This window comes from Pyrenophora tritici-repentis, chromosome 1 (genome assembly GCF_003171515.1).
Source record: "Pyrenophora tritici-repentis strain M4 chromosome 1, whole genome shotgun sequence".
Taxonomy (NCBI): Eukaryota; Fungi; Ascomycota; class Dothideomycetes; order Pleosporales; family Pleosporaceae; genus Pyrenophora; species Pyrenophora tritici-repentis.
In genome coordinates this window covers 9,638,510-9,662,616 of record NC_089390.1, presented here as the reverse complement: position 1 = coordinate 9,662,616, position 24,107 = coordinate 9,638,510, and the positions used below count along the sequence as shown (strand labels likewise).

At 51.4% G+C, this 24,107-nt stretch overlaps 8 protein-coding genes across 8 annotated transcripts; 5 read left to right on the top strand and 3 right to left on the bottom strand.

The window, feature by feature from the left end:
- Positions 1–855: 855 nt before the first annotated feature.
- On the top strand, positions 856–2,498 carry PtrM4_037300 (AmtB, Ammonia permease; the record flags this gene model as incomplete). Its single annotated transcript, XM_001939507.1, has 5 exons — positions 856–876; positions 935–1,149; positions 1,207–1,355; positions 1,406–1,553; positions 1,604–2,498. The coding sequence occupies 5 exons, from the start codon at positions 856–858 to the stop codon at positions 2,496–2,498; spliced, it is 1,428 nt and encodes a 475-aa protein (XP_001939542.1).
- Positions 2,499–3,356: 858 nt separating this feature from the next.
- PtrM4_037290 (uncharacterized protein) lies at positions 3,357–4,265 on the bottom strand (the record flags this gene model as incomplete). The annotated part of the gene is made up of 2 exons (XM_066104206.1): positions 3,357–3,392; positions 3,825–4,265. The coding sequence occupies 2 exons, from the start codon at positions 4,263–4,265 to the stop codon at positions 3,357–3,359; spliced, it is 477 nt and encodes a 158-aa protein (XP_065966408.1).
- Positions 4,266–5,316: 1,051 nt separating this feature from the next.
- PtrM4_037280 (GlpG, membrane protein) lies at positions 5,317–6,445 on the top strand (the record flags this gene model as incomplete). Its single annotated transcript, XM_066104205.1, has 3 exons — positions 5,317–6,285; positions 6,332–6,406; positions 6,440–6,445. The coding sequence occupies 3 exons, from the start codon at positions 5,317–5,319 to the stop codon at positions 6,443–6,445; spliced, it is 1,050 nt and encodes a 349-aa protein (XP_065966407.1).
- A 323-nt stretch (positions 6,446–6,768) lies between these two features.
- Positions 6,769–7,422, top strand: PtrM4_037270 (uncharacterized protein; the record flags this gene model as incomplete). The annotated part of the gene is made up of 1 exon (XM_066104204.1): positions 6,769–7,422. One exon carries the CDS (start codon positions 6,769–6,771, stop codon positions 7,420–7,422), a length of 654 nt encoding a protein of 217 aa, XP_065966406.1.
- Positions 7,423–9,752: 2,330 nt separating this feature from the next.
- On the bottom strand, positions 9,753–12,951 carry PtrM4_037260 (uncharacterized protein; the record flags this gene model as incomplete). Its single annotated transcript, XM_066104203.1, has 5 exons — positions 9,753–11,649; positions 11,738–12,168; positions 12,230–12,661; positions 12,717–12,813; positions 12,905–12,951. 5 exons carry the CDS (start codon positions 12,949–12,951, stop codon positions 9,753–9,755), a joined length of 2,904 nt encoding a protein of 967 aa, XP_065966405.1.
- Positions 12,952–13,499: 548 nt separating this feature from the next.
- On the bottom strand, positions 13,500–16,885 carry PtrM4_037250 (DUF2260 multi-domain protein; the record flags this gene model as incomplete). The annotated part of the gene is made up of 11 exons (XM_001939502.1): positions 13,500–13,566; positions 13,619–13,700; positions 13,766–14,040; positions 14,092–14,431; positions 14,604–15,407; positions 15,457–15,784; positions 15,841–16,070; positions 16,301–16,422; positions 16,497–16,598; positions 16,659–16,703; positions 16,761–16,885. 11 exons carry the CDS (start codon positions 16,883–16,885, stop codon positions 13,500–13,502), a joined length of 2,520 nt encoding a protein of 839 aa, XP_001939537.1.
- Positions 16,886–18,883: 1,998 nt separating this feature from the next.
- On the top strand, positions 18,884–19,852 carry PtrM4_037240 (uncharacterized protein; the record flags this gene model as incomplete). The annotated part of the gene is made up of 1 exon (XM_001939500.1): positions 18,884–19,852. The coding sequence occupies one exon, from the start codon at positions 18,884–18,886 to the stop codon at positions 19,850–19,852; it is 969 nt and encodes a 322-aa protein (XP_001939535.1).
- Positions 19,853–20,744: 892 nt separating this feature from the next.
- Positions 20,745–23,961, top strand: PtrM4_037230 (STE14, putative protein-S-isoprenylcysteine methyltransferase; the record flags this gene model as incomplete). The annotated part of the gene is made up of 6 exons (XM_066104202.1): positions 20,745–20,934; positions 21,015–21,672; positions 21,732–22,683; positions 22,731–23,701; positions 23,756–23,846; positions 23,908–23,961. 6 exons carry the CDS (start codon positions 20,745–20,747, stop codon positions 23,959–23,961), a joined length of 2,916 nt encoding a protein of 971 aa, XP_065966404.1.
- Between the last annotated feature and the right edge of the window lie 146 nt (positions 23,962–24,107).

The following is a 24,107-nucleotide window of genomic DNA, read 5'->3' as shown; positions in this document are numbered from 1 at the left end:
CGACAAAACCTGTCAAAAAAAACTTACAACTTACAACACGTGTATACACAACCGTGAACGTCGCAAAGCCACCCAAGACTGTGGATCGACCCCGTGGCATGGGGCATGGACCTGGTGTTCGGAAACACGGACCACGCCGAGCGAATCACCCACCAACGGCCGCGCCATCACTCACCTCGTAGAAATCCAAGAACAACCGATAGATACACCTATCATCTAATCCCGCCAGTATCCGTATACAATCTCGTCTTACAAATGCCAATAAAGTAACTTATCGCAACCACTTCCCTTCATCTCCCGTGATGCCAATCCAAACGCCTTATCATCGCCCTGCTCAAGCCACTATCCCTCTTTAACACCTTCCTTATCAACCCATCCAAGACCCCTTGCGCCCACACACACCACCCGGGCCGTTTAGGCCCAACATCCGTGTATGAATCCTTGGCGGTTTTGGCTCATCCTCTCCGGCGCACGCTTGCCTCTCTTTTGTACGCCCCGCCCTCTCCCCGGCTCCCAGATTGTCTAATCTGGTAGAATCCATACCATACTGTATTCGCGCCGCTCCTCCCAGCAGCAAGTTCGGAAACACGGGATGGCCCTGCTTATCTCTGCCAAGGCGGCCTTGCTGGGTGCCATGTTGGGGTGGACGTTGATAGATCCGGACGTGTGCCGGGATCAACGGCGGTTTCTCTTGTCTTGTCTTGGGATCGGATGAATGGGAAGCGATAGGGCACGGTGGTAATTGTTTTGTATATCTGCACAGATACCCCCCTGCCGTCAGTGGTGAACTTTTTGTCGCTTCTTTTCTGATTTAGGTGTGTGTGTTTTGTCGATACATATCGACGACTTGACATCATGGAGACACCGCCACCAACTGTAAGTGTTATGGTTACATGAATCCGAGGGCTACGAATAGAGACTGATTTGTATCTAGCCAGAGTTCGACGCCACCAAACCCAACGGCGGCAACCCAGACGCTGAAAATGTCAACCTCCAATACACTGGTTTGGAGTTCCACTACATTTACCTAATGATCATGGCCTTTTTGGTGTTTTTGATCATCCCCGGTATCGGCTTTTTGTACTCGGGACTTGCTCGTCGCAAGTCGGCGTTGTCCATGTTGTTCCAGTCGTTTGCTGTTATGGGAGTGTGAGTTCAAATACTGCTATCGAATGCGCCGAGAGTTTTTGAACTAATAAGATGAAGTGTCACCTTCCAGTGGATGTTCTGGGGATACTCTCTTGCGTACTCTCGTACGGGTAATGCCTTCATTGGTAATCTTGACAATTTCGGTCTGAAGAATGTCATGGCCGCGCCGTCGCCTGGTTCGGCGTTTTTGCCTGAGATTGTATTCTGTAAGTCATAAATCCGGTGAGATTGAGTTGCATGTACTAACCGTATTAAGGCTTGTACCAGATGTTGTTCTGTGCTTGCACAGTCCAGCTTGTTATCGGCGGTTCTTTTGAGCGTGGTCGCATCTTACCATCCATGGTCTTTGCCTTCCTCTGGGCAACTATTGTATACTGTCCGATCGCTAACTGGACATGGAACGCGTCCGTCTTCCGCTCGAAAAATACCATGAATCATACTGATCATTTCACAGAAACGGATGGCTCTTCAACCTCCCCTCCCTCGACTTCGCTGGTGGCGGCCCCGTCCACATCGCATCAGGCTGGTCCGCCCTAGCCTACGCCATGGTCCTCGGCAAGCGCCTCCACAAAGGCGACAAGATCCACGGCAAAGCGCACAACCCCACACTCGTCTTCATCGGCACCGTCTTCATCTGGTTCGGCTGGTTCGGTTTCAACGGCGGCAGCGCCCTCAACGGAACCGTCCGTTCCATGCTCGCAGCCTTCAACACCAACACAGCCGCCTCCTTCGGTGTCCTCGGCTGGGTCTCCGTCGAATACGTCCGCACAAAAGGCCACTTCTCCGTCGTAGGCGCCTGCTCCGGCGCCATCGCCGGTCTCGTCGGCATCACGCCAGCCGCGGGCTACGTATCCCTTTGGATCGCGGCGCTCATCGGTTTCCTGACCGCGGCAATATGCTCGCTCTGCCAAAACGTTGACCGCTGGATCAAAATCGACGAAGGCATGGACGTCTTCAAACTCCACGGTATCGGCGGTATGGTCGGATCTTTCCTCACCGGTATCTTTGGCCAAGCTTGGATCTACGACCTCGATGGTATGGGTCCTTATGACGGTCTCGGTGGCATGGACGGTGTTGGTGTGCAGATTGGTCGTCAGCTAGCGGAGATTACGGCCATCGCTTCTTACTCCTTCGTTGTATCATGTATTTTGCTTTACGCACTCAAGTATATTCCGGGCATGCATTTGCGTGTTACGTCGGAGGCTGAGATGATGGGTCTGGATCTCGATCAGTTTGGGGACGAGCAGATTGGCGATTGGAGTCTCATGGAGCAGAATCATTATCAGGCTAGTGCTAGTAGTTCTAGTAGTCATAATGTGGGGACTGCAGTGCCGGTGGGGACCAAGTAGGCGTAGGTGGGGTGTGGAAAGTGTTGCTGGGCTTGCTTGATCTGGTGTCTGGATGAGGGTTGTAGGAGTGGACATGAGCAGCTCGGCGGAGAGTGTGAATACGCTTGTTCTGCGTTTATCATGTGGGTTTGGTGGTTATGATTAATTTGATATCCTAGAATCTGCAATTGTAATGTAAATACTAGACTGTCAGACCTGGCACCTTGTGCACTAAGTACACTGTGAATGATGTACTCACATGACCCACTAGTGCGTGCTTACTCAGCTCGCTACTCATGTATATAGTCGCTCTCTGTTACTCACTTAATACAACAACCTTCTCCCTCATGTCTGCTTGGTCCTCCCACATCTGACATAGACTAATACATGCTGAGATACTGTTGTGTATGCCTGAGCTGTTGGTAAGTCCTGATGCCTACATTGGCTCAGTGATAGCTCTGTACTTTTATAAAATCTCTTTGTATGCGGCTAGCCCCTGTCTACATAGCTTGGACGTGCACATACTGACATGTCTGTATCCCCACAAGGTTTTACCGCACAGGCCAAGCAGTTCATAACACGCCATTAGATGTTTACATTTCTCTACCTACATCTCAAACCCAAACACCTTATAACACTGGGGTATATCGCCGAGCCAAAACGCCGGAAATCCCATGTCTTTGAGATCGCAAATCTGATGATGACCATGTAACCTCACCCTTCTCCAGGAATACTCCACCCCCTTACCCCTCCTCATCCCAAGCACCATCCATCTCCCTATCCCTATCCTCACGTTCCCGAACAGCCCCATACTCGTCATCCCTAACCTGATCGGCACAAGACTTCAGCCTCGCAGGAAACAACCCCTCACCCTCCCCATCAGTCGATGAATCCTCCTCGGGCGGCGGCGTCGTCCTAGCACGGCGCAGCATCGGTGGCGGAGGCATGAAAGGGGCTCGACTAGGCAGCATGGTGACCATGGAGTTGGAGCGGTTAGACCTAGGGCGGATTCCCTCTCCGAAAGTGGACTGGAGCGCGGGCATCATGGCGCGTGATACAAGGACGTCGGGCTGGCCGTTTAGGCTTGTGATACCGGGGGATGGAGAGGCGCATGAGCTGGCGGATTCCACGGCGAGGAGGGGGTGGTAGGTTGGAGGAGGAGGAGCGGATGAGGTCGGTGGAGGTAGGAGCGGCGATGGTGCGGTTGGAGGAGCTGGAGAAGAAGGAGGCAATGGAGGAGATGGAGATACCGCGGCGAGTTCGACCTGAAAGCGAAGGCGTAGACGTGACAGTGCTGTTTGAGCGCTGGGCATATGGCAGGGCGACTTGCAGCGGTAGATGGTTCACATGCTCAGAGCAGGTGATGTGGCAGTAATCGCTGTTGTTTGCGATGAGATCGCCCAGCCAACCCTGTATGACGAAGCGATCGCGGCGGTGCTTGAGTGCAATAGCAATCCCATACGGAAAATGCTCAAGTTCTTCATCCGTGAACTCACCTCCAAAGCGCGAGAGGCCGGCATAGAAGTCTATCAGGAACCTCTCAATCTTTGAGAACGTCCCCAGATACATGGCGAGGTAGGCGAACGGCTCAGCCTGAGGGGGTACTCGAGTGTGGGTCTTCAGATGTTGCACATACACCTCACGAAACATATCAAGAAGCTTGTTCTGTAGCTGAGGTAGCTGGATCATGTCTCCTATATGCCATGCTTTAGCAAGCTTGCACAACCTCTCATCGCCCGTGATCAGCTGCGTCAACGGGTTCCGCGTGCCTGGTCGAATACGCTCCATTATGCGCCGGCTCTCGAGGTACTCGAGCACGACGGCGAAGACGATGGGGTCGGCGTTGAGGATGTGGCACCCCTGGACCACGGTTCGGCGTAGCACTGCGTTTGACTTGAGCGCTGAGCGCGAAATGGTGAGTGTGCGCGCATTTGGGCGCCCGACTCGGACTTGGATGCCTTCGCTGGTGTTGGTGCTGTTGTTTTGTTTAGTTGTTATTTGTGTAGGGCGCATTTGTTTTACGTACGTTGGGCTCGCAGGGGAGCGGTTAGCTCCAACTGCTGTTTTTAACAGTCGGAGCATCGTGCGGTTGGGTGGAGAGTAGTAAGGGGTGTAAAGAGAGTGGTAGTAGAGAGTGCGAAGAAGGAGAGCTTGGGAGCTGAGAGCACAATTTCAATAGGGTGGGAACGTGAGACTATTCCTTAATGGGATGGCTGCAGGCGTGAGAGTGAAAGACCCAGGTGGCAAAGAAGGGAACGTGATGCGCCTTTTGACTTGCACGTTTTCGCAGTGCGCTAGATGTCCCTTGGTTCTTCAACCTCGTTACCATAATCAGGACATGTGAAGTGTGTTTTAATGGTACTGCTCCATAGAAAAGGCAGAGAAACTGGTGGGAGACGTCACTTTGTATAACTGATTCAGAAACATAGCCATGGTTATTAGCGCAATACTCATTCGCGCAAAATAAATGCGCTTTCACCTAGCATTTAACGAGAGACGAAAATACAGAAAAGAAATCGAGTTGTAGTAGGAGAGCTGTGATTGGCCCTCGAGATGATAATTTGGCTGTGGTGGGTCTTTGTGTTCAGAGACTATACCATAGTACTTGTAAGCCGCAAGAACAGGATATCCGGTGCTTTATATAGTGCTTTCCGGACTTGCATCTTGTAACAAAAACTCAGGTGGTTGAGTGATGTCCGTCTAAACTACGACGAATGTGCTCAGGCACAACGCACGGGCCACATGATAACTAGTCGGCCCGATCGTCGCCTAGTGCAAACCTCCGCCATTGCACCCGCACCCACACTCCCGACTACTCGTCACGCTTTCCCCGCGCCTCATGTTCACGTTCAAGATTGCTGGGCCATCCATGCGGTCGGTATGTCGAACTTCTCGAATGCCGGCCATATCGGCCCTTCGTCCTACTCTATCGCAACTACGTTGCTTTTCGCACACGCGTGTGCAACATGATCCACAACGAAGACCAAGACCGCCCCAATATTCTCAACAGCAACCCGAACCGCCTGAACCAACAATAGACGAAATACGAGAAAGCTTTCCACAGCTTCATGTCTATTATATCCGTCCGGCGATTTGGGCTGTTGCAGTATCATGTGGTATCTTCGTTGGCCTGTCCTTTTGGGAAGCGAAGAAGGAGCTGAAGAAAGAGTCTGTGTCTACTGGCGGGTGGCTCCAGGCGCCGCAATGGACTAAGCGAAGGCAAGGCCCGTCAACACCAACTGAAGTCGTGACCGGAGCCTGGAATTCCAGTGATGCCATCTCAAGATTGGGCTATGGCATTATCGGAGCCAACACCGGTGTTCATCTGAGCAAGTTTCTTGCGCCGCGTGCTTGGGATGGCTTATGGCACGTGCCTGTTTTGAATCTCAACTATACTCAGTTCACTTCAATGTTTGTACATTCTGGAGCCCTGCACTTCTTCTTCAACATGTACTTTCTCAACAACTTCATGACGCCAGTTGGGTATTCGCAGGTGTTCGAAGGCAGTCCATACCACACTTTGGCTTTCTACCTATCGACAGGGGTACTTTCTGGTTACGCTCAACATCTGGCCACTCTGATACCCACCCAGAAAGGTGCCATTCCAGAGATATTCATCAAATGCGGAGGCGCTTCGGGTGCGCTTTTTGGTTTCCTGGGTATCTTCTGCATGCAGTATCCCACTGCTGGACTTGGGATCATGTTCATCCCGGTGCACTTCGAAGCGCAGTATGTCCTACCTGCTATCCTGCTTTTCGATTTCGTTGGCATGGTCCGTGGATATACCTTTGTGAAATTCGGTCACGCGGTAAGTTCGTAATCCTGCATATCATCATGCCTTCTAACGTCAGCAGGCTCATTTCGTTGGCGGATTGATCGGCGTGGCATACTCACAGCTCGACGGGAAAACGTACCTTTGGAGGCCATTGGTGCGCCGTTGGAAGAACATGCTGAGACAAAAGTCCTGAGCGATCTTACGAGAGTCATCGCTGGTAAATGCGATACCCGCAGATATGCAGACTTTTGAGTTAGAGCCATAGAAATATGCAGTCTCTAACATGGGGGTTGGTAATGACACATCTGGAACGCTGTCTTGATTTGATCTCAACAAAGCATATAATATCGAACACACAGTTTCACTGTCAAAGAATACATGGTTTGTCTTCATCACCCGGGCAAACGAATCATAATCAGTCTTTGATGTGCAAACTACTAAGACACAGCCAAGACAATCCGATAGCTTATAAAAGGCGGGTGCCTAGCATCTGGAAGGGTATTGCATGCGCTAAACATGACAGATACGACCCCCAACACGGGTGTTATCGTTGCAGTCGCATCCGACGGTGGTCAGTTCGTTCATGTCAGACTCAACGATCAGATACGAGAACGCTGCCCTCAAATTGGTAGCATCCCACCAAACGCGACACTACCCGATGTGTACTTCAAGCCGTTTCTCATTGTACTAACCTACCTCGATGGCGATGAATCACTCTCTGTCTTCGCTAGTCATATCGGTACTACCGACTTTCTCCTCGTTTTCGCGCAGACATGGGCTCTTGCAGCTCAGCTTATTCTCCCAAAGCTACAAAACAAACTCATATCGTCAATGGCAGAACTATACATAAAAATGGTCGATGGAAACAACAGGGGTTTGGAGAAGCGATATACCGCAGACGCCAACCTCAAGCATGCTATCCAGTATCTCCGACATTACTTCGGTCCACAAAGCCAGGCAGAAAGGTTCCTCATATGCTTTATCGCAAGAACAGCGCCGCTGGGTTGCGAGCTAGATCGACGGCTAGCCAGCGAGGGCTTCGGTGACGATATCTGCGTAAGAATAATGCTGGAGGCGCGATCGTACGGGGAAGACCCGATAAAGCATCGGCTGAGTGTGTTCCACGTAGACGTATCAGATCCTCAATGGTGGCCACCGCTTTATGTATAGCGGCGACCGCTGGGAGGAGGACCAGCTCCAGATGCAGGAATTCGCTCAACTTGCCAAACACCGTCTTCTGTCTTTCTAAAAGACAGTGGCTCACGATACCCGGGTTCCCGCGATGAGCAGTATGCTAGCTGCGATAGTTCTGCAGGTGGGGTTAGGGCAACGCTGTCTTCCGGAACAGTGGGCCCAAGACTACCTAGAGACACGGCCAGGTGGGATAACAGTAAGACCAGCCCAGGAGTTCGAATACCGCTCGACAACACCCAGCACTCGAGTCAATACGATTCGTCCGATTGGGACATACCTGAAGAAGACCAATCTTCTGCCTCCAACGATAGCTTCGTGACAGCCCACGAATGGCCAACTGAAGGGCGACGGCAAGTTAGTAGTCCTACACCTAAACAACCAGCGCCACCACCACCTGCACCAACCGCTATCCATCAATATCTAAATATTCGGCTTTTGCGTCTGCAATTACTGAATACTAGACTTGCAATACAGCGATGTCGCATCTCTCAACTTGAAACGCCCGAAATACCTCGTCCAAGGCCCTCTCCGCCGACTTATCACGCTAGATACCAGCACAACGCCAATGATATTGGAAATGAGGACGATAACGGCACCCACCCGCGCCCACTGCGATAGCGACATCGCGACTGCAATTCCGCATGCTCAAGCAAGTCATAAACGGGGCAAGCATTGTATATCGCTTTTTACGGTTGATAGCGATACCTGTAAACACCCCGCACGCCGGGCGCGTGAGCGGAAGGTAGATAGTAAAAGGTGGATGTTTTTCTCGCTGTTTACGTATGAGAGTAAACATGTGTAGGTGCTGTCGTTATTGGCCGTTGAGATGAAGTGAGGTGGGGTTACGTGGGATTATGGTAATTGGTAACGGTAATGTATGTACCTGCGGATGCGATGACGTAGCATATGTGGGACGAAGAATACAACACGTTCGAGAGGCGTTGGTAAAAAAAGGAGTTTGTATGTAGAAATTGACCACAAGAAATCTACTCACTCCGCGCTCCTCCACAAAGCAGTCAAGTAAAAATGTAATTCCAAAATTCTAACTTCTCATACCAAAAGAATTACTTGTCCAATACTCGACAACGCTATGCACCTATTCCCTGATCTTCACCCTTCTCCCCGCGCTTAAAAACCATCTCAATAGCCCTCTTCACCAGCCCCTTTCCCTTCTTCCCACTACCCGCACTATTCTGCCTACTCCGATGCATCTCCATACTATCAAGCGCACAAAGCGCCAACGAACCCATCAGATCCTCATCCTCATCCTCATCGTCCCCAGTGTCGTAATCCCCGTCACTCAAGTTCGAGTAGTCGCGGGTATGATGTGGGACCCTGCAAAGCGCGAGATCCTCCTCATCCTCCTCCTCCACATCCTCATCTCCCTCCCCCATTTCCGCCACAAACCGTTCATATTCGTAACTCCGACAACTAACCCTACAAAGCGCCAACCTCTCCAAATCCTCCTCTTCATCTCCATCCTCCCCCTCTTCTCCATCTTCCCCATCCATCTCCCCACACATCCCCCTCTCCACCTCCCTCTCCACCCAAACACGCCCAAGATGAGCGCGATGATACGTCAAACTATCCAGCCGTTTGCCGCATACAACGTCGCCCGCACGCGCGGGTACTACACCCCCTTGTTGGACCAAGGCGGCATAGAGGACGTTTTCGTTGTCGAAGAGTTGGAGGCGGAGTCGTTGGAGGGGTTTTTCGTGCTGTTTGCGGGAGAGGCGGGCGCGGTGGTGGGGGGAGGCTGTCTTTTCTTGCGGGGTGTGTGGTGGTGGGGGTGTAGGTGGTTTGCTGTTGCTGTGGGGGTTGGGGTTGGGTTGGAAGACATTTTGGTGTGTCTTTGTGGTGGTGGTGTGGTGGTGTGTGTGTGCTTGGAAAGGCTTTCAGATCTTTGCTTTCGTGCGCGTGTGTAGTGTGTAAGTCTTGTGTGTGATGCGAGAACTGTAAGCTTGAGTCTGAGATGAGATGAAAAGAAGGGGAGCAGGAAAAGTACGAGATTACATACTGGCTCGAAACGCGCACTCCGAGTGCAGATAATTATGAACCACAGCTGAACACTTGTAATAGAACTCTCATACAATTCTTTACATTATATTACCTTATATCATTGCATTCACTCGGTACCTACAATTACACCTAGCGCGGACCTGATTCGACACATCATGTGGATCCTACCAAAATACATCTTACAAAATCTTCAGAAATGCAGTCCGCGAACCACGGTACGGCTCACAATGACATAATGAAACAACTTCTCATTTGTCGCTGACAAGACAACCCTCCCCGAACTGCCTCTACGACTCTACAATGCGCTTCTTAAGCGAGCCGGTTAGGATCTCGAGACCGCCGTGCCTGGCAATGGCTTTTCGAACGTTGGGTGGCATCTGCTTTACAAATTCTTCGTCGGATAGCTGCATCAGCTCTTCACGCTTCTTGTCAAACTGCTCCTTGGCTTCCTGTTGCAGAGCGGACACATTCATGTCTTGCTTCTTGTATCTCATCTGGGTATCGAATTCGTTATCGAGCGCGTCGTATGCATCTTCCCTCATCTGCTGCGCGCAATCGAAACAGTACCAGTGTGATACCTTCTCGACACCTAGGTTCTTGACGCACGACTTATGGAAGTATTGAATGTTGCAGTCTACGTAAGAGCAAACAATGATGTCTTTTGCTGTCGTCATCTCTTCTCGGAATTCATCGCGGCAGTAGCACATGGCCTGCTTACCTGTGCACTCGAATTTGTTGCTCTGAATGTCTCGCAACATGTCCTGCGTGAGAGGCTTCTTGAGGATGTTGTTCCTAACCCAAAGTTTCTGGAAGCGGCACTCCTGCTCTATGAGTGGCGTGGGGATGCGCTTGTTGATGCTATCGTAATATTCTCTAGAAAGGCATGGAGGCATGTCACCTGGGTCACGGTTATAAAATCCGGTCATCGCACTGTCCAGGAGGTAATCCAGCATATCATCGTCTATGAGCATCAGACGGCCCTTGGTGCGCTCGTCTGACTCATACAGGGCCATGAGCTTCTCGGCGCGCATGCGGTTATACGGTCCCGTACTATACATCTCACTGGATGGCAGAACCAGATAGCACTGATCCCTCATAGGATCGGCGCAGTTGCAGAAAGGCTCATGGAACGGACAATCCGGTATCTCGTTGTCCTCGAACGCACAAGAGATGGCATGCGAGCAGCCGCTACAAGATGGTGGGATAGGGCTGCTTAGTCGATCCACGTCCAAATGGTGCAAAAATCTAAGCCAATCCTTGTGCTTTCCGTACGTGGTGATCGGTGGAGACGCAGGCTTGGTCACTAACACTGTCTTCTCCGAAAGCTCTGGAGCTTGAGCAACTTCCTTTGCTACTTGTTCAACCTCACGGTCGTTCTTAATGCTGTGTAACTGCTGGAAGATATGTTGGGAGACCTGTTTGGCACAAGTCAAATCTTCTAATTTGTGCTCATCTTCGAGTGGTGTGGTTGCAGCGGTCAAGACAGCGTCGGTATCGTCAGTGGCTTCGACAGTTTCAGCCAGAGAAGATGCATCGTCCAGAGTGTCTTCCATTAGCGCTAACTTCTTAGCCTTGCGCTTGGCTTCGCGCGCCTTTTTGGCCTTTTTCTTCTGTGAGATGGCTGGTTGGTCTTGAGCAACCTCGTTAGACTCTACAACAAAGCCCTCGGGTTCTTGTGCGGTCCACGCCGAAGGAGGCTGCACTTCTGGGGCTCTAACAGAATTATCAGCAGGACTCCACGAATCAGACCGAAGGGGTGGAAATCCAGAAAAGTCGGACGGCGGTAGAGCTAGAGTGGGTTGAGTTGCTTCAGCCAGTCGCTGGGTTGGGATGTTACCCCAGACGCGGGGTCTAGCTACTATGTTCGTCGGTGTGGCTCCATTGGTGACTGTTTCCCAGCCATCGGGTACTGGGCGTGAACGATCCTTTTTCCGGCTATCTGAAGTTTGCACCGGGGTCGACGCGCACTTTGTCGTCTTGATGCTGAGCACTCTCACAGCAGCGGACTTCTTGCCGGGTGTGGGATCGTGCGGTAGTGGTAATAGCGGAGTGCGATAGGGTTCGATGGTGTCCTCGTAAAGTCCATCTTCGCCGTTGACACGCTTGTGTGTGCTCCGGAGATGACGTCGATCAGGGCCGTAGGAATTCCTAGGACGCTGTGGCGTCGGGTTCTCTTTTTCTTCACTACTCAAAGTTAGTCTTTCTTACTTTTTTGATGCTACTCGCTAACACTAGATCTGTGATTGGAGAGAGGACCAAGGCCATAACATACCTTGCCGTCGGCACACACTCGTCCACCGGGGTTGTGTCATCACTGGAAGCAGGTGCGCCTGGGATCCACTTTTCGCCGGTTTTCCAGTCTTTTTCGGTATATCTCTCCTCGACGATTTCGTACGCGGTTTTGTTGGTGTATCTCAGATAGCCTGCTCGCCGCATGCGCACCTCGGCGGCGTCTTTCTTGACTAGAATGATGTCCTCAACAAGCGCCTGCCTGAGCCCATCAACAAGTGTCAGAAAGGTCTTCAACTCTTTTCCCTGCAGACCCCTGGTCTTGGTATTACGCCTTAGTAATTCGCTGATGCGGAAAGCGTCCAAGATCCGGCTCATCTCAGCATCGAAATCGACGTACGTCTCAGTACAAACCTCAGAGAGCTTTCTAAGCGTTCTGCGGTCTACCTGAGTGTTATAAACCTGGGCGTGATACTATAGAATAGTTAGCAAATCGAAAGATACGCGCCAGGACAACACCACGGCAGTCACTTACACGAAGCTGCCTCTCGATGTCTTCAACTTCTTCTGCATTTTGTGGTCCATCAGTGTCGTTACCTGTCAATCCATGGGAAGCATGAATGATGTTGTCAATGTGCCTGATCTCATCTTGGGTGATGACCTTGGATCTATTCGCCGCTCTGGCCAGTCGCTTCGCGTCTTTCCTCTCGCGCTTTGACGCCGGTGTATCCCCGGGGTCCTGGTTGGGATCTTGGTTCTCATCCTGTTCCAATGCATCTGCCAATCCCTTCACTCTTCCGCGGCTATCGTTGTCGGAGTTGGATGGTACGATGCCCCAGTTGATGTCGCTGCAACTGTCATAGACAGCTCGCAGTTGCTCAGCAATATCATGGTGCCGCTTGTAGTGAGATTCATCAATTGAGATGCAGTGGGCGCAAGTGTGGCCGCGCAGACGCATAAACATGGCCTGGAAAGAGTCAGTATACCATTAATATCTAGCATCAGATGCGGCGGGGACGGACCTGATGGAAGCGCACACATGGCTCTGCGTGCTTTCCGAAGCAAGAAGCCCTCGCGCCAGGGTGGCTAAGAGGGCGTTCGCAGAACCCGCAATGATGTCTGTTGTTATTTCGTCAGCGCTTGCTCGTGTTTAGTGGTTGAGGGCCGGGCTGCGAACCAAACAAACGTTGATTGCGGTCAGCCAACTTACTTGAGGGCCTGGGAATCCTCCCACTTAAACAGCAAACTGTTGACCATTATGGCTCTCGGGACGTGTCTCTAGTTGAACAATCGTGGTTGAGGTTGGGTGGTTATTGGATGAGGGGAAGTGGGGGGCGGGTGCTTTTCAATGGGTGGGTGATGAGCAAGATAATGTAATGGTTGCCTTGGTTGCCTGTGACAACAATTATTCGCAGACAGCGGGCTCGAAGTGAATGTCAGGTGGGTCTGCATTTCAATTGGCAATGTTTCCGCAGGTAGTGCGGGGAGTCAAAGTGCACGTTGGATTAGGTAAGCATAGTTGCAGCTATGTGTATGGTGGGAAAGAGCGAGCGAGTGGCTGCAACAACCCAATTGTGAGAAGACAAAGCCTGTAGCGACAGCAGACGGCAAGTTAAAGAGAGTGTGTAATTGTAGAATGCAAGAAGTTCAGTTCCCTTAGACGACTCGTCATCATGGTGGTCAAGGATGCGGCGGACCGACCGATCGCGATTTCTCGCGTTGACGCGTCGCAACCCCAGCAAGACCTGAGACAGCAAACGCATCAGCGAACAGCGAACAGCGAAATCACGTGCGGGCCGTACTCATCACACATCTGAGACGATGCGTGCACCAGCCCACATGTAGGGGTAGTTTCGCTGATACCAGTTGACACTTCTCTACGTTAGTGACGTCATCTGGAGCTAACACAGCCACATGTACTTACAACGTCTTGCGCCCAGCAATGCGCGGATGAGTCGCCCACGATCCTCCGAGCGTGATGTTATGTTTTCCATCGAAGAAGTCGGCTGTTTGCGGTTAGCGACGTCTTGGACCCTGTTGAGAAGCTGATGCCCGCCGGCTATGCTCATACCTGTGTAACCCGGGTACAACTCCATCGGCTCGAAGCCGTCATGCTTCTCCAACACAGTACTAGTCCACTCCCAGACACCGCCCAGATCAGATTGGCCACAGAGCTTATTGCCCCTCTCGGCCACTGAGACTGGATGCCAGTGCTTGAAGCCCACGTTAGTCCCTTCAAGATCGATGAAGAGATCATGTGGATTGAGGCTAGGTCCTGCGCCAGAGTTGCCATTAGACAAAGGCTTGGATGGTGGTGTTTCGAATACGCCCTCATTGATGAGATGGCTGCGGGATGTTAGCTAATTGTGCACAGCTGTCGAATAAGATACACCGTACCCGTTGACCGCGGGGATTGTGTTCCCAAGCGACTTTTCAAACTCCTCCTTCATGCTTTCGACGTAGCTGTAGATGCTTCGTGCTTCTTCCATGGTAGGAATACGGCCTCCCATCCACTGCGCGCATCCAGCCAGCTCATCGTAGGATGCAACGACAGGCCAGTTTAGGGCCAACTTCAAAGGAACAGTGCCGAACACAGTGCGCACGAACTTGCCATCTGTGATGCCGGTAGTTGAGCCATTGGTGCCGTTCTGATGGCCGTTGATTACGCTGTCCCTCTTTGCTGTGCTCGTGGCCTTGGCGTTGTAATACGGCTGCTCGCACCACGACGCGGGTATTACTAGATATACAGAGTCAGAAAGTTCAGTCAGTGAAATTATTTATGGTAGCAAACGCCGGACCAAAGCGTGCAGAGCGCTTCGTATCACTTGTACAGGATCCCAAACAACGACGCACGATATATGGAAAACCACTGAGACAACGCCATTTTGTGTGCTGCGGGGATCACATACCTGTCTTTCCTGTCTCGGAAAGGTACGTCGCATATTCCCCATTCGTGATTGGGCGGGCCTTCGCGCGGAAAGACTTGATGTGCGTTGAGCGATGTGGTCTCTCATTGTCCCATCCAAAGTAACGCTGGCTGTCGTAGTCGCCCTCGGGATCCTCGAGACCCACACTGACATCTGAAGCCGGAATGGTGAACCACTCATTCTCGACCGCTAGACTGTTGGAGCGTGCTGCGAACGCTGCGAAATCTGGAACCGTGGTCCCGGGAGGCGGCAAGACTTTGTCGCTCTGGATCAGCATGTAGAGCAACGTCTCCAGGTGCATGGCTTCATGCTCAAAAGCAAGCCATAGTGCTCGAGACACACGGCCGTTGGATTCAGCCTCACCAGAGCTGTACAAAGCTTCAACATTGTCGCGTACGCTTTGCTGGAACATCAGAATGGTCTTCAGTGGTGGCCACTCTTCGGGCACCTCCGAATGCGCGTGGCATCGCGTTGGGTCTTCCACGTCTGGATCCACGCCGCGCTCAAAGATCTTCCAGAAGTAGGCAGGGTCAGACGGCTTCTTGCCCGTAGCACGAGCAATGTGAATATCGAGGAACGTGGGGATATGTCCTAGGTAAAAGATGCATTCGTTGCGGAGTTTGATGGGCTTGGACAGCAGCTCCTCCTCTGGGATCATCTGTTTGGAAACAGCGTCCCATGCCTTCCAAAGCTCCTGCCATTCAGTAAGAGAGGGTACTGGCTTTGCAGCATACTCCTCAGGCTTGGTGGGGAAGAAAACCGCTGGCTTGGAAACAAAGTGGAGACCTGCACAGATGAGAAATGTGATGTGATTGGTTGCAGACGATGCACTCACCGTAGTCGCCTTTGGCATTTGGCCACACAACGTTTTCAGTGAGTTTAGCCATTTCCCAGAGTTCTTTCGCTTCTTCACCACTGTACTTGTAGCTTTCCTCGATGCGAATTCTCTCGCCCTTTTTGACAGGCACCCCATCGATGACGACATCCTTACGTGGTGCGACAAAAGCGTGATGGCGTCCGGCTTGCTTGTCATACTCGCCGATGACCTCCCAGTCGTCCAAGTTGAATGCGTTTTCACCCATGAGAGCGTTTGCGTGCTTCAATCCGTTGAGTATGAATCTGTGGGTTACACCGTTGCGGTCGTTGTATGCGTGAAATACACGCTAGCGCAGGCACAGAGTCAGCAGTTGTACAGCCGGTAAAGCGGGACGACCTTTACCTCAGGATCTTTGCAGGAGTCGATTCCGATAAGCATCGTATCACCCGTCTGCAGGACTTCGCCAAATCCGGCAAGGAACGGCGGTACCTCGTGCCGCTTGAAATTGCCCAGACTAGACCCCAACCACAAGATGGTTTTCGGTTTCGCCTCAATAGCTGGAGACTTGAGCCACCCAAGGGCATCGTCGTATGTGCCATGCAGCCCAAAGCACTTGACGTGTTTGTATCCCTCTGTACATGTGGTTAGCGGAAGCCGTGGAAGATCACGTGGTCGCGAAGTCGTGCATTGATAAGCCGATGCCACAGCGCCTTCCGTTGATGGATCTAGACGCATAAATGCAGACCCATGCATATCCGAACCACGTTGAACTGTACAGCAACTTATACTGACGCAACCCCAGACATGGCACTGCATCCCCACCTCATCACCCCTCGTACATTGCGAAACGAAAGCCTCTTACCTATGGGTATCTGACCAAAGGTTCTCTCCAGTTCTGGCAAAGACAAATCGACGGCATAGTATTCGACATCCTTGCCCAAGCGATCGAGGGCTTGCAAGAGTATGTTTACTTTGCGGAGATTGCTGCGATTATCTTAGTACGCACGAAGCACAGAGCTCGTTCCAGTCTTTTTTTTTGCAGGGCGCCAGGACCCTACCCGCTCCCCAGTTCCACTATGATGGAGGGTGATGAGATTCGCTCGGCGATGCTGTCCGCATATGTCTCAAGGACTTCAATCTCGGCATTGGTCAGGTAGTATCTGAGGTTGTGAACACGAATCAGCTTAAACCCCCTCCCCAAGCGGACGGGCTTTACTCACTCCTCCTGGTATGTGATCTTCTCGAATAATCGAAGACCTTCCTGGCTAGATTATGAGCACGAAATTAGCCTGTATCTTGGATGTGTCGTGTACGGTGCTTACTCGTAGAGCAGCAATGTGGGCAGCTTCTTTTCCCCGCCATTTTCAGGTCGAAGGCCTTTTTTGATATCTGCTAAGATATCCGACTCGGCAGTATCGACACGAATGTCGATGATCTTGGTCGCCATGTTCTTGCAAGGCGTCAAATGGAGTATTGAGATGAATTGGGCTGATCCGCGCAAGCCGGTCTACCGTTTGCGTGATACTTATACTGGGCCAAGGTACGTAATGTGGGATGTGGGTACTCGGACGCTTATGCAGTACGGTAGCTGGCGGTAACTAATGGCCCGGCAGAGTGTTTGAAAGGAATAGTGTGCAACGCAACACATTCGTCAATGGGCAGGTACCGCTTAGCTAGCGGGCGGTATTAATGGTCGAAACGAGACGACTAATCAGGCCAATTGGCAGTCTCACGGTCTGTAGTGGTACGTTGGAAGTGCTCGTTTTGTCAACATGGCCATGCGGATTTTCTTCTCATCCGAATCGGCCCCTCTAGCATATGACAAAGGTACCGGCAGCGTCCAACAGTATGGTTCGTAGAGGAAACGTTGGCCCCAGCTACGATGTCACAGTGGTGACGTCATCGTATGCCGAGTGAGGACCAAGACCGAAGCTCGCATCCACTACAATTCAGCGCAAATACGGGTGATCAATGCCATGCAGGAACATCTTCGGCAGAGGGTGATTCTTTGGCTGCGAACCGCTGTTGTCACACGCTACAAACAGTATGCCGTGAGTCCTACCAGGGATTATGGCAATGCGGGGTTACTAAAGCCTGGAAAAGGCGATGCCGTCACAGACATACAACAGCGGAGCCGGAAGGACATGTTGACACATGATGCAGAGTAATCGAAGACTTCATGGTGGGTCATGAGCTCATTGTGATTGGCGACGCGAGCGTATACAAGTGGAGGCGCAGACGGTCCAAAGAAACTGTCAGGTACACAATAGTTAGTGCCAAGCAGAAAAGGAAAGGAAGTAAGCAGTAGTGGCGCAACGAAGCGGTGGTAGATGTATAAGTGGAGATGCCCTGGCAATGATGCTAGGTAGTTGTGAGCTGCTGATCTGAGGATCTGAGGAAGCTCGACGCGCGCGACGCGAAGCTAGTTGACAGCACTGGATGGGAGTGCTGGCCCCAGGTCCGCGGGGTACGAGCGGAATTGTAGCGCACGGACATCTCCGCGCATGCCCATCACTCTTGACATTCTTTGGGACCGTGAAGGTATCCATAAATTATGTAATGACACCGGTCTGTCCGTCCTCACGTTACACATATTCAGGTACTCCCTGTTAAGCGCACCATCACTTCATCCACCAACACCTGGGATCGCTCAATGAAACCAGCAAACGTTGTATACCGTAGGATATTGCGACTTTGGATGCCCAATTTGACAACGAAGCATGTGATCGAAGGGTCGGACGAGTCTCTCCTTGCATCTATGCATACGCTGACCGATATCGTGGTTCCCCCTTACATACTTTGCACTCGCAACACCACGCCAAGCGGTCATATTCATCTAAACTTCAATGTCATCTCCGCCATCCGGGCCTATTCAGATATCATCAAGGGCGGCTTTCTTGCCACAGGCGGCTCATGCCTCTTCATCCATCTGGCTGGGTCGTCTGGCGCTGAACCTGGACCACCTATGACAAAGGCAGTAACTGGGCTTGGCGAAGAACGCCTCCAATTTCGGCGACGCGAATCGGTTTCTCCGCAATCTTCGGATTCTGATCCCTTTGTGGCTTCTCTAACAATGACAGATGTCGCGCTCAGTTCTACTGGCACATGCTTTGTGTCTTCTGCGTGATTACCAAGGGGCAGGTGTCTGAGCTTCCAATCGCCTTTGCCCTGAACTTGGTGTAGTAGTGACGCCACTACCCCTCTAGAGACCACACCACACCCATTGTTCTCGCTGCATTTATGAATTTCCAGTATCGGATAAGCCCTGTCCAAGATGTCATGCACTCTATCTGAATCTAGATGGGCTGGCTTGTTATTATCAAAGAAGTGGCCGTAGACCGCCCAAGCGTGCGCCTTGGTTTGTTCTACTAGACTTAACATCGTTGGCTTACCGTCTCAGCCTCCAAGACCACATTCCACTACCATTCTAGTCTCATATCTCGACATGGAATGTGGTGCAGATCAATCACCTTGGAACACCTCTGTTAGACATGACTTCTACCCTATCAATCAAACCATCGAACGACCTACCGAACTTTCAAGGCTCCATTGCGAAAGAGACGTCTTGGAGAATGGCCTTGCCAATTGTGTTACTTATCTGCAAGCGTTACGCAAGAAGCATGCTCAAATCGACCGGCGTTTGATAACAAATTCCTCGCTTCCACGGAAGAAGAAAAAGAAGATACAGCAAGTCAAGCGTGAGCTGGAGAAAGAGATCAAGAACCGTGAGCGGGACGAGCAGGCATTCCTCATCAATTTGCAGGCTTGCAAAACGAACATCCACATTACCGAAACGTACGCCTCACCATCGGCAGTCGTTCCGTCGACTATACCCGACTACGCTTCAAGTTCAACAGTATACTCGCACCCCGAAGAGGCTGAGCCTACAGAGCTGAGCTGGAATGGCTGGACAGAGGACACGCTCTTCTCTCCGTTTCAGAAGCAAAGTAACAACCCATTTTACGCCGACGATATTGCGCCAGATGAGCGTTCAGAGATGGATATGACTGGGCAAGTGGACGTGTCTGTACATACCCCTATCAGTGGCGAGCACACTGGAACCTTTCTCACATTTCCCAACGCCAAGATGCAAAACCCGCTGAGCCCCGAGGCTGCAGTCTTTGCGCCTCAAGCTATTTCTACACAACAGGGAGATTTGATCAGCCAACAACTGTCTGAGCTCCATCTTCGCTCTTCGTTGGCGATTACAGTGTTGAAGATGAGGGAGCTGGAGCTCATCGAAGGACGACGTGCTACCGATGCTGGTATCGCTCGATCACGGCGTCCAAGCTCCCTTGCAAAGATCATCGAAGAAACGGGGAGCCAGACATGGGCCAACACTACACCACAATATAGTCCAGTCAAATCGAAAATGGGCGGACGGCTCAGGAGGAGTAAGACAAAATCTGTATGAGAAGGATTGGCATGATGGACAAACTTGACCCCTACCCATCCGACAGCACATGCGCTCACGGCATAGCACCGGGCCCACTCTTGTTGGTGCATCATATGCACCTTCTCGATCTATGTTCTTCCACGGCACTCCCCTCCGCTTACCACAGTCCGCAACAATCAATTAAGTGGGTCCTAGAAGGTTCAGATTGGATTGATTGATTACCGCTTTAAGCCTAGTAGTTACCTATAGGAGTTTAAGCCCTACCTAGATAGGTAAGTGGGTCTAGGAGAGTGACCGGATTGAATTGATTGTTGCGGAGTCTACCGCTTACGTCTGCGAGTACTAGGTATTTCCCTGCGAGCTGACGACTCTTCTCGAGACACCGGCAGTGGGAATCGGGATTGATTGAGAGAAAAACGCAATTCACTGTTTGCAAAATTTGTAGTAATTATTGTAGAATACCATTAGTTTGTGTTACTGCCACATGCCAGTTGTGCTCGGGCCATCGCTTCCCTCTTAGGTCAAAGCCGAGGGTAGCCCCACATTGTGCCGTCATCCCAACGCAAATCTCATTGCCGGCACATCACAGACAACTGACCACGACACTTCTCCCTTCCACGTTTCAACATCAACACGTCCGCTGGAGTTCAACACTCTACGCATTTCCGTAAATCCGTCAAAGAAAAGATATCTTTGTCGACCAGGAAGAAACGGAGCCAAAACCGCGCCGTCGTGTCCCGATTGGTTCCCTTGCTCTATCCCGGCAGTTCTTACAGCACACCACTGCGCCGTGTTCGCATAGCGTAGCGGCACGTTCGCGCCGTAACCGTCTCGGCAATATCAACGGAATAACCCCTCACCCACTTGCTCCCACGAGCACATTTCTTCCATTGAATTACCCTCGTTCACCATGGCTGATGTTGGCGATTTGAAAGCCGACGGTAGCCAGCTACGAGAACGGCCCTCGGCCAAACCTCTGCATCTCAACAATTCAGACGATGCTAAACAAAAGGTCTTGAAGCTGAATGATCAGGAAGACAAGGATCATAAAAATGACGAAAGCAAAAAAAGAACTTATGGAAGAACTCCGGATGGTACAGGTATGTCTCACGACATGGTATCAAAACAACCACCGTACGGCTTTACCTGTGAAGTCAGCGCTGCTAACACTTCGATGCAGTCTTCATTGTCCCACAGACGCACGATATGGTATCGCAGCTTCTTTCCCCCTCGCAACCCAAGAACCTGTCCGACATAGCAGTTCTCGCTGTGCTTGCTAGCCTGATCTTGACCTTTTATGCCCTGCCCAAAAGCGCCCGCGTACCCATATTCGCTATCATTTTCCTGTTCTGGCGCGCCGGCTACAATGCAGGCATTGGCTGGTTGCTTGATGGCCAGTCCAAGCACAATCGTCTCGTCCTATGGGCGAAACAAAGCCATATCTTCGAAAAGCCTGAAACGGGCAAGAACCCAAACCCAGCCCTATACAAGCTCCTTAAGCGTGAACTGGAAACCAAGATTCCAAAGGATTACAAGTTCGAAGAGGCACCCCTAGAGTACAACACATGGCTAGTTTTTAGGCGTGTGGTAGACCTGATCCTCATGTGTGATTTTGTGTCATACTGCCTCTTCGCCCTCGCCTGCTTCAACCGGCCCCAAGAGAGCTGGTTCCTCTGGGCTCTACGATGGACCACGGGTATCATTCTGTTCCTATTCAATCTGTGGGTCAAATTAGACGCCCACAGAGTAGTCAAGGACTTTGCGTGGTATTGGGGTGACTTCTTCTACCTCATCGACCAAAGCCTGACATTCGATGGCGTCTTCGAGATGGCACCGCAGTAAGAAGCTCTGTAATGACTTAGTTGAGATTCAAGCTAACATTACGCCTTGTTTGCAGTCCCATGTACTCTGTCGGCTATGCCGGGTACTATGGAATTGCCCTTATGATGGCCAGTTACAAAGTACTAGCCATATCAATCATCGCCCACGCAGCCCAATTTGCCTTTTTGATCCTCGTAGAGAGCAGGCACATTGACAAGTTGTACAACCCACCCCCACCCCGCCGTACGCGCCATAACTCCGGAAATGTAGCCCAGGAAGACGTTTCGAAGATAGGACTGTCTGATTTCGGCGGAGAAACGGTCTACGATCCCACAAAGCAACCTGCCCCAACGCACCACATCGTAGGACCTCACAACACAGACTTCCATCGCTCTATTGATGTTACGGTAGTATTGCTTTCTTTCTATATGACCTGTCTCGCAACGCTTACACCAAACACGTTGGCAGTAAAAACGTTCCTTTTCGTTAATGCCTTTGCATGGCGCCTCTGGTATACGTTGGGTCTTGGCTACATTCTGGACCGACAGTCCAAGAAGAAGAACTGGACCAAGCACTTCATCAAGTACGGCGACACCAAGGAGGAGGCGTGGCGCCAATGGAAGTCTCTCTACCATTTGAGCATGACTATGAGTCACGCCAGTTTTGTAGCGCTTGCATGGAAGATGTACAGTCTACCCCCTGATGGACTGACTGGCCTCACGCTCTTCCGACACGTTCTGGGCGCTGGTATGATTGCCCTCCAGGTTTGGACCGCCATGAGCATCTATGAGTCTCTTGGAGAGTTTGGCTGGTTCTGCGGAGACTTCTTCTTCGACCCACCATCAAAGTCGCTCACGTATAACGGCATATACCGGTTCCTCAACAACCCCGAGCGAGTGCTTGGACTTGCCGGTGTATGGGGGATAGCCATCATTACATGGAGCCCGGCCGTCTTCTATGTCGCTACAACAGCCCATATCCTCAATCTCGCCTTTCTTCAATTCGTGGAGAAGCCACATGTGATCAAGGTCAGTCATGCGCTTATTTTATTCAATACACACTAACGTTGATGTAGTTGTACGGCGAGAACCTGCGTGAAATGTCGGGTGTCAGTAAAACCGTCCGTCAAGCTCTACCAGACCCAGTCCGCCAATGGCAGTCCGCAGCCGACCAGTACATCAATACAACCGTGGAGTCGATCGAAGCTATGCTGGATCGTGCAAGGTCAAAGTTTGCTGGCAGTGTTGATACATTCGTCAACGACACAACAAGTCTGTTCAAGTCTTACCCAGCACGTATTCCCATCAGCCGTCATCATTCAGAAGATCTGTCTGGCTTGAATCTGAAGCAATATAAGCTAGAGATTGAAGGCACTACCTTGCCCCCGGCTGTCGAACAACAGAAGAATGGCGGTCGTGAGGGAGAGCTTGCGAGGACTCCGGCTATTCGCACAAATGATTTCAAGACACTGTGCCTTGAGTATGGTGCTCCTATCAGGGTTCGCTGGCAAGCACCTCTCAACCACAGCAAGAAGGACTGGATAGGTCTGTACATGGTCACGGACAATCAATCACGCAAAGTCACACGCATCAGCTCTAATGGGCGATGGGTAGCAACTAATCCCGACGCGTTTGACTCGACACGTGCTGATGACGGCATCCTGGTTTCCGACAAACTATTACCTGCCAATGACAATGACGAAGAGTCGACCGACTGCTACACTGGTGAAGTGGAGTTCCATGGTGACAAGCTCTGGTGGACCACGGGTGTGTTCGAATTCAGATACCACCATGGCGGTCGGCACCACGTCATGGCGCTATCGCAAGCCTTTGAGATCCGGATACCAAAGTTCGACGAGACTGATGTGGAGGTTGACGACAACGGCACGATCCATCGTGCTGTCGAGGAAACCCTACTTCCCATCATCCAAAACTGCTTCGACCGCGACCCGGAGATTGCGCCGTCCACATCCGAGGAGCCCTTTGGTAGCCTGGTCGAAAGAGATGGAAAGTTCGCCAGGCGCGTCGTCTTTGCAGTTCATCAGATGTATGTTGATTTCCCTTTTCCAATTGTTCTGAGCACCGGGCTAATGACTCGCAGGTTTGGTATTGAGTTTGCACCCGAAGTAGTTCAGGCCGATGGTACGGTCAGGAACCTTGCTTGGCGCATCTGCAATGCGAAGAAAGTCTTGGTAAGCCACTCATTCGTAACGATACCGCGAGGATGTTTGTGACTGATGTCGTTTTTCCAAGGCTCCCTACAGCATGTCTGCTACGCATGGCAGGAACACGCCTACGATGGGTTGAGTGATGTTCAGATGGGGTTTTTGTGATGATCCCCGTTGATTCTGTCTCTATGCTAGTAGCTGGACTGTCGCATCTAGATAGTGCATGTATAGAGGCGAGAAACACGTTTGCACGGCTTGTCAGTTGAACGCAGTTTGGATGTGTGC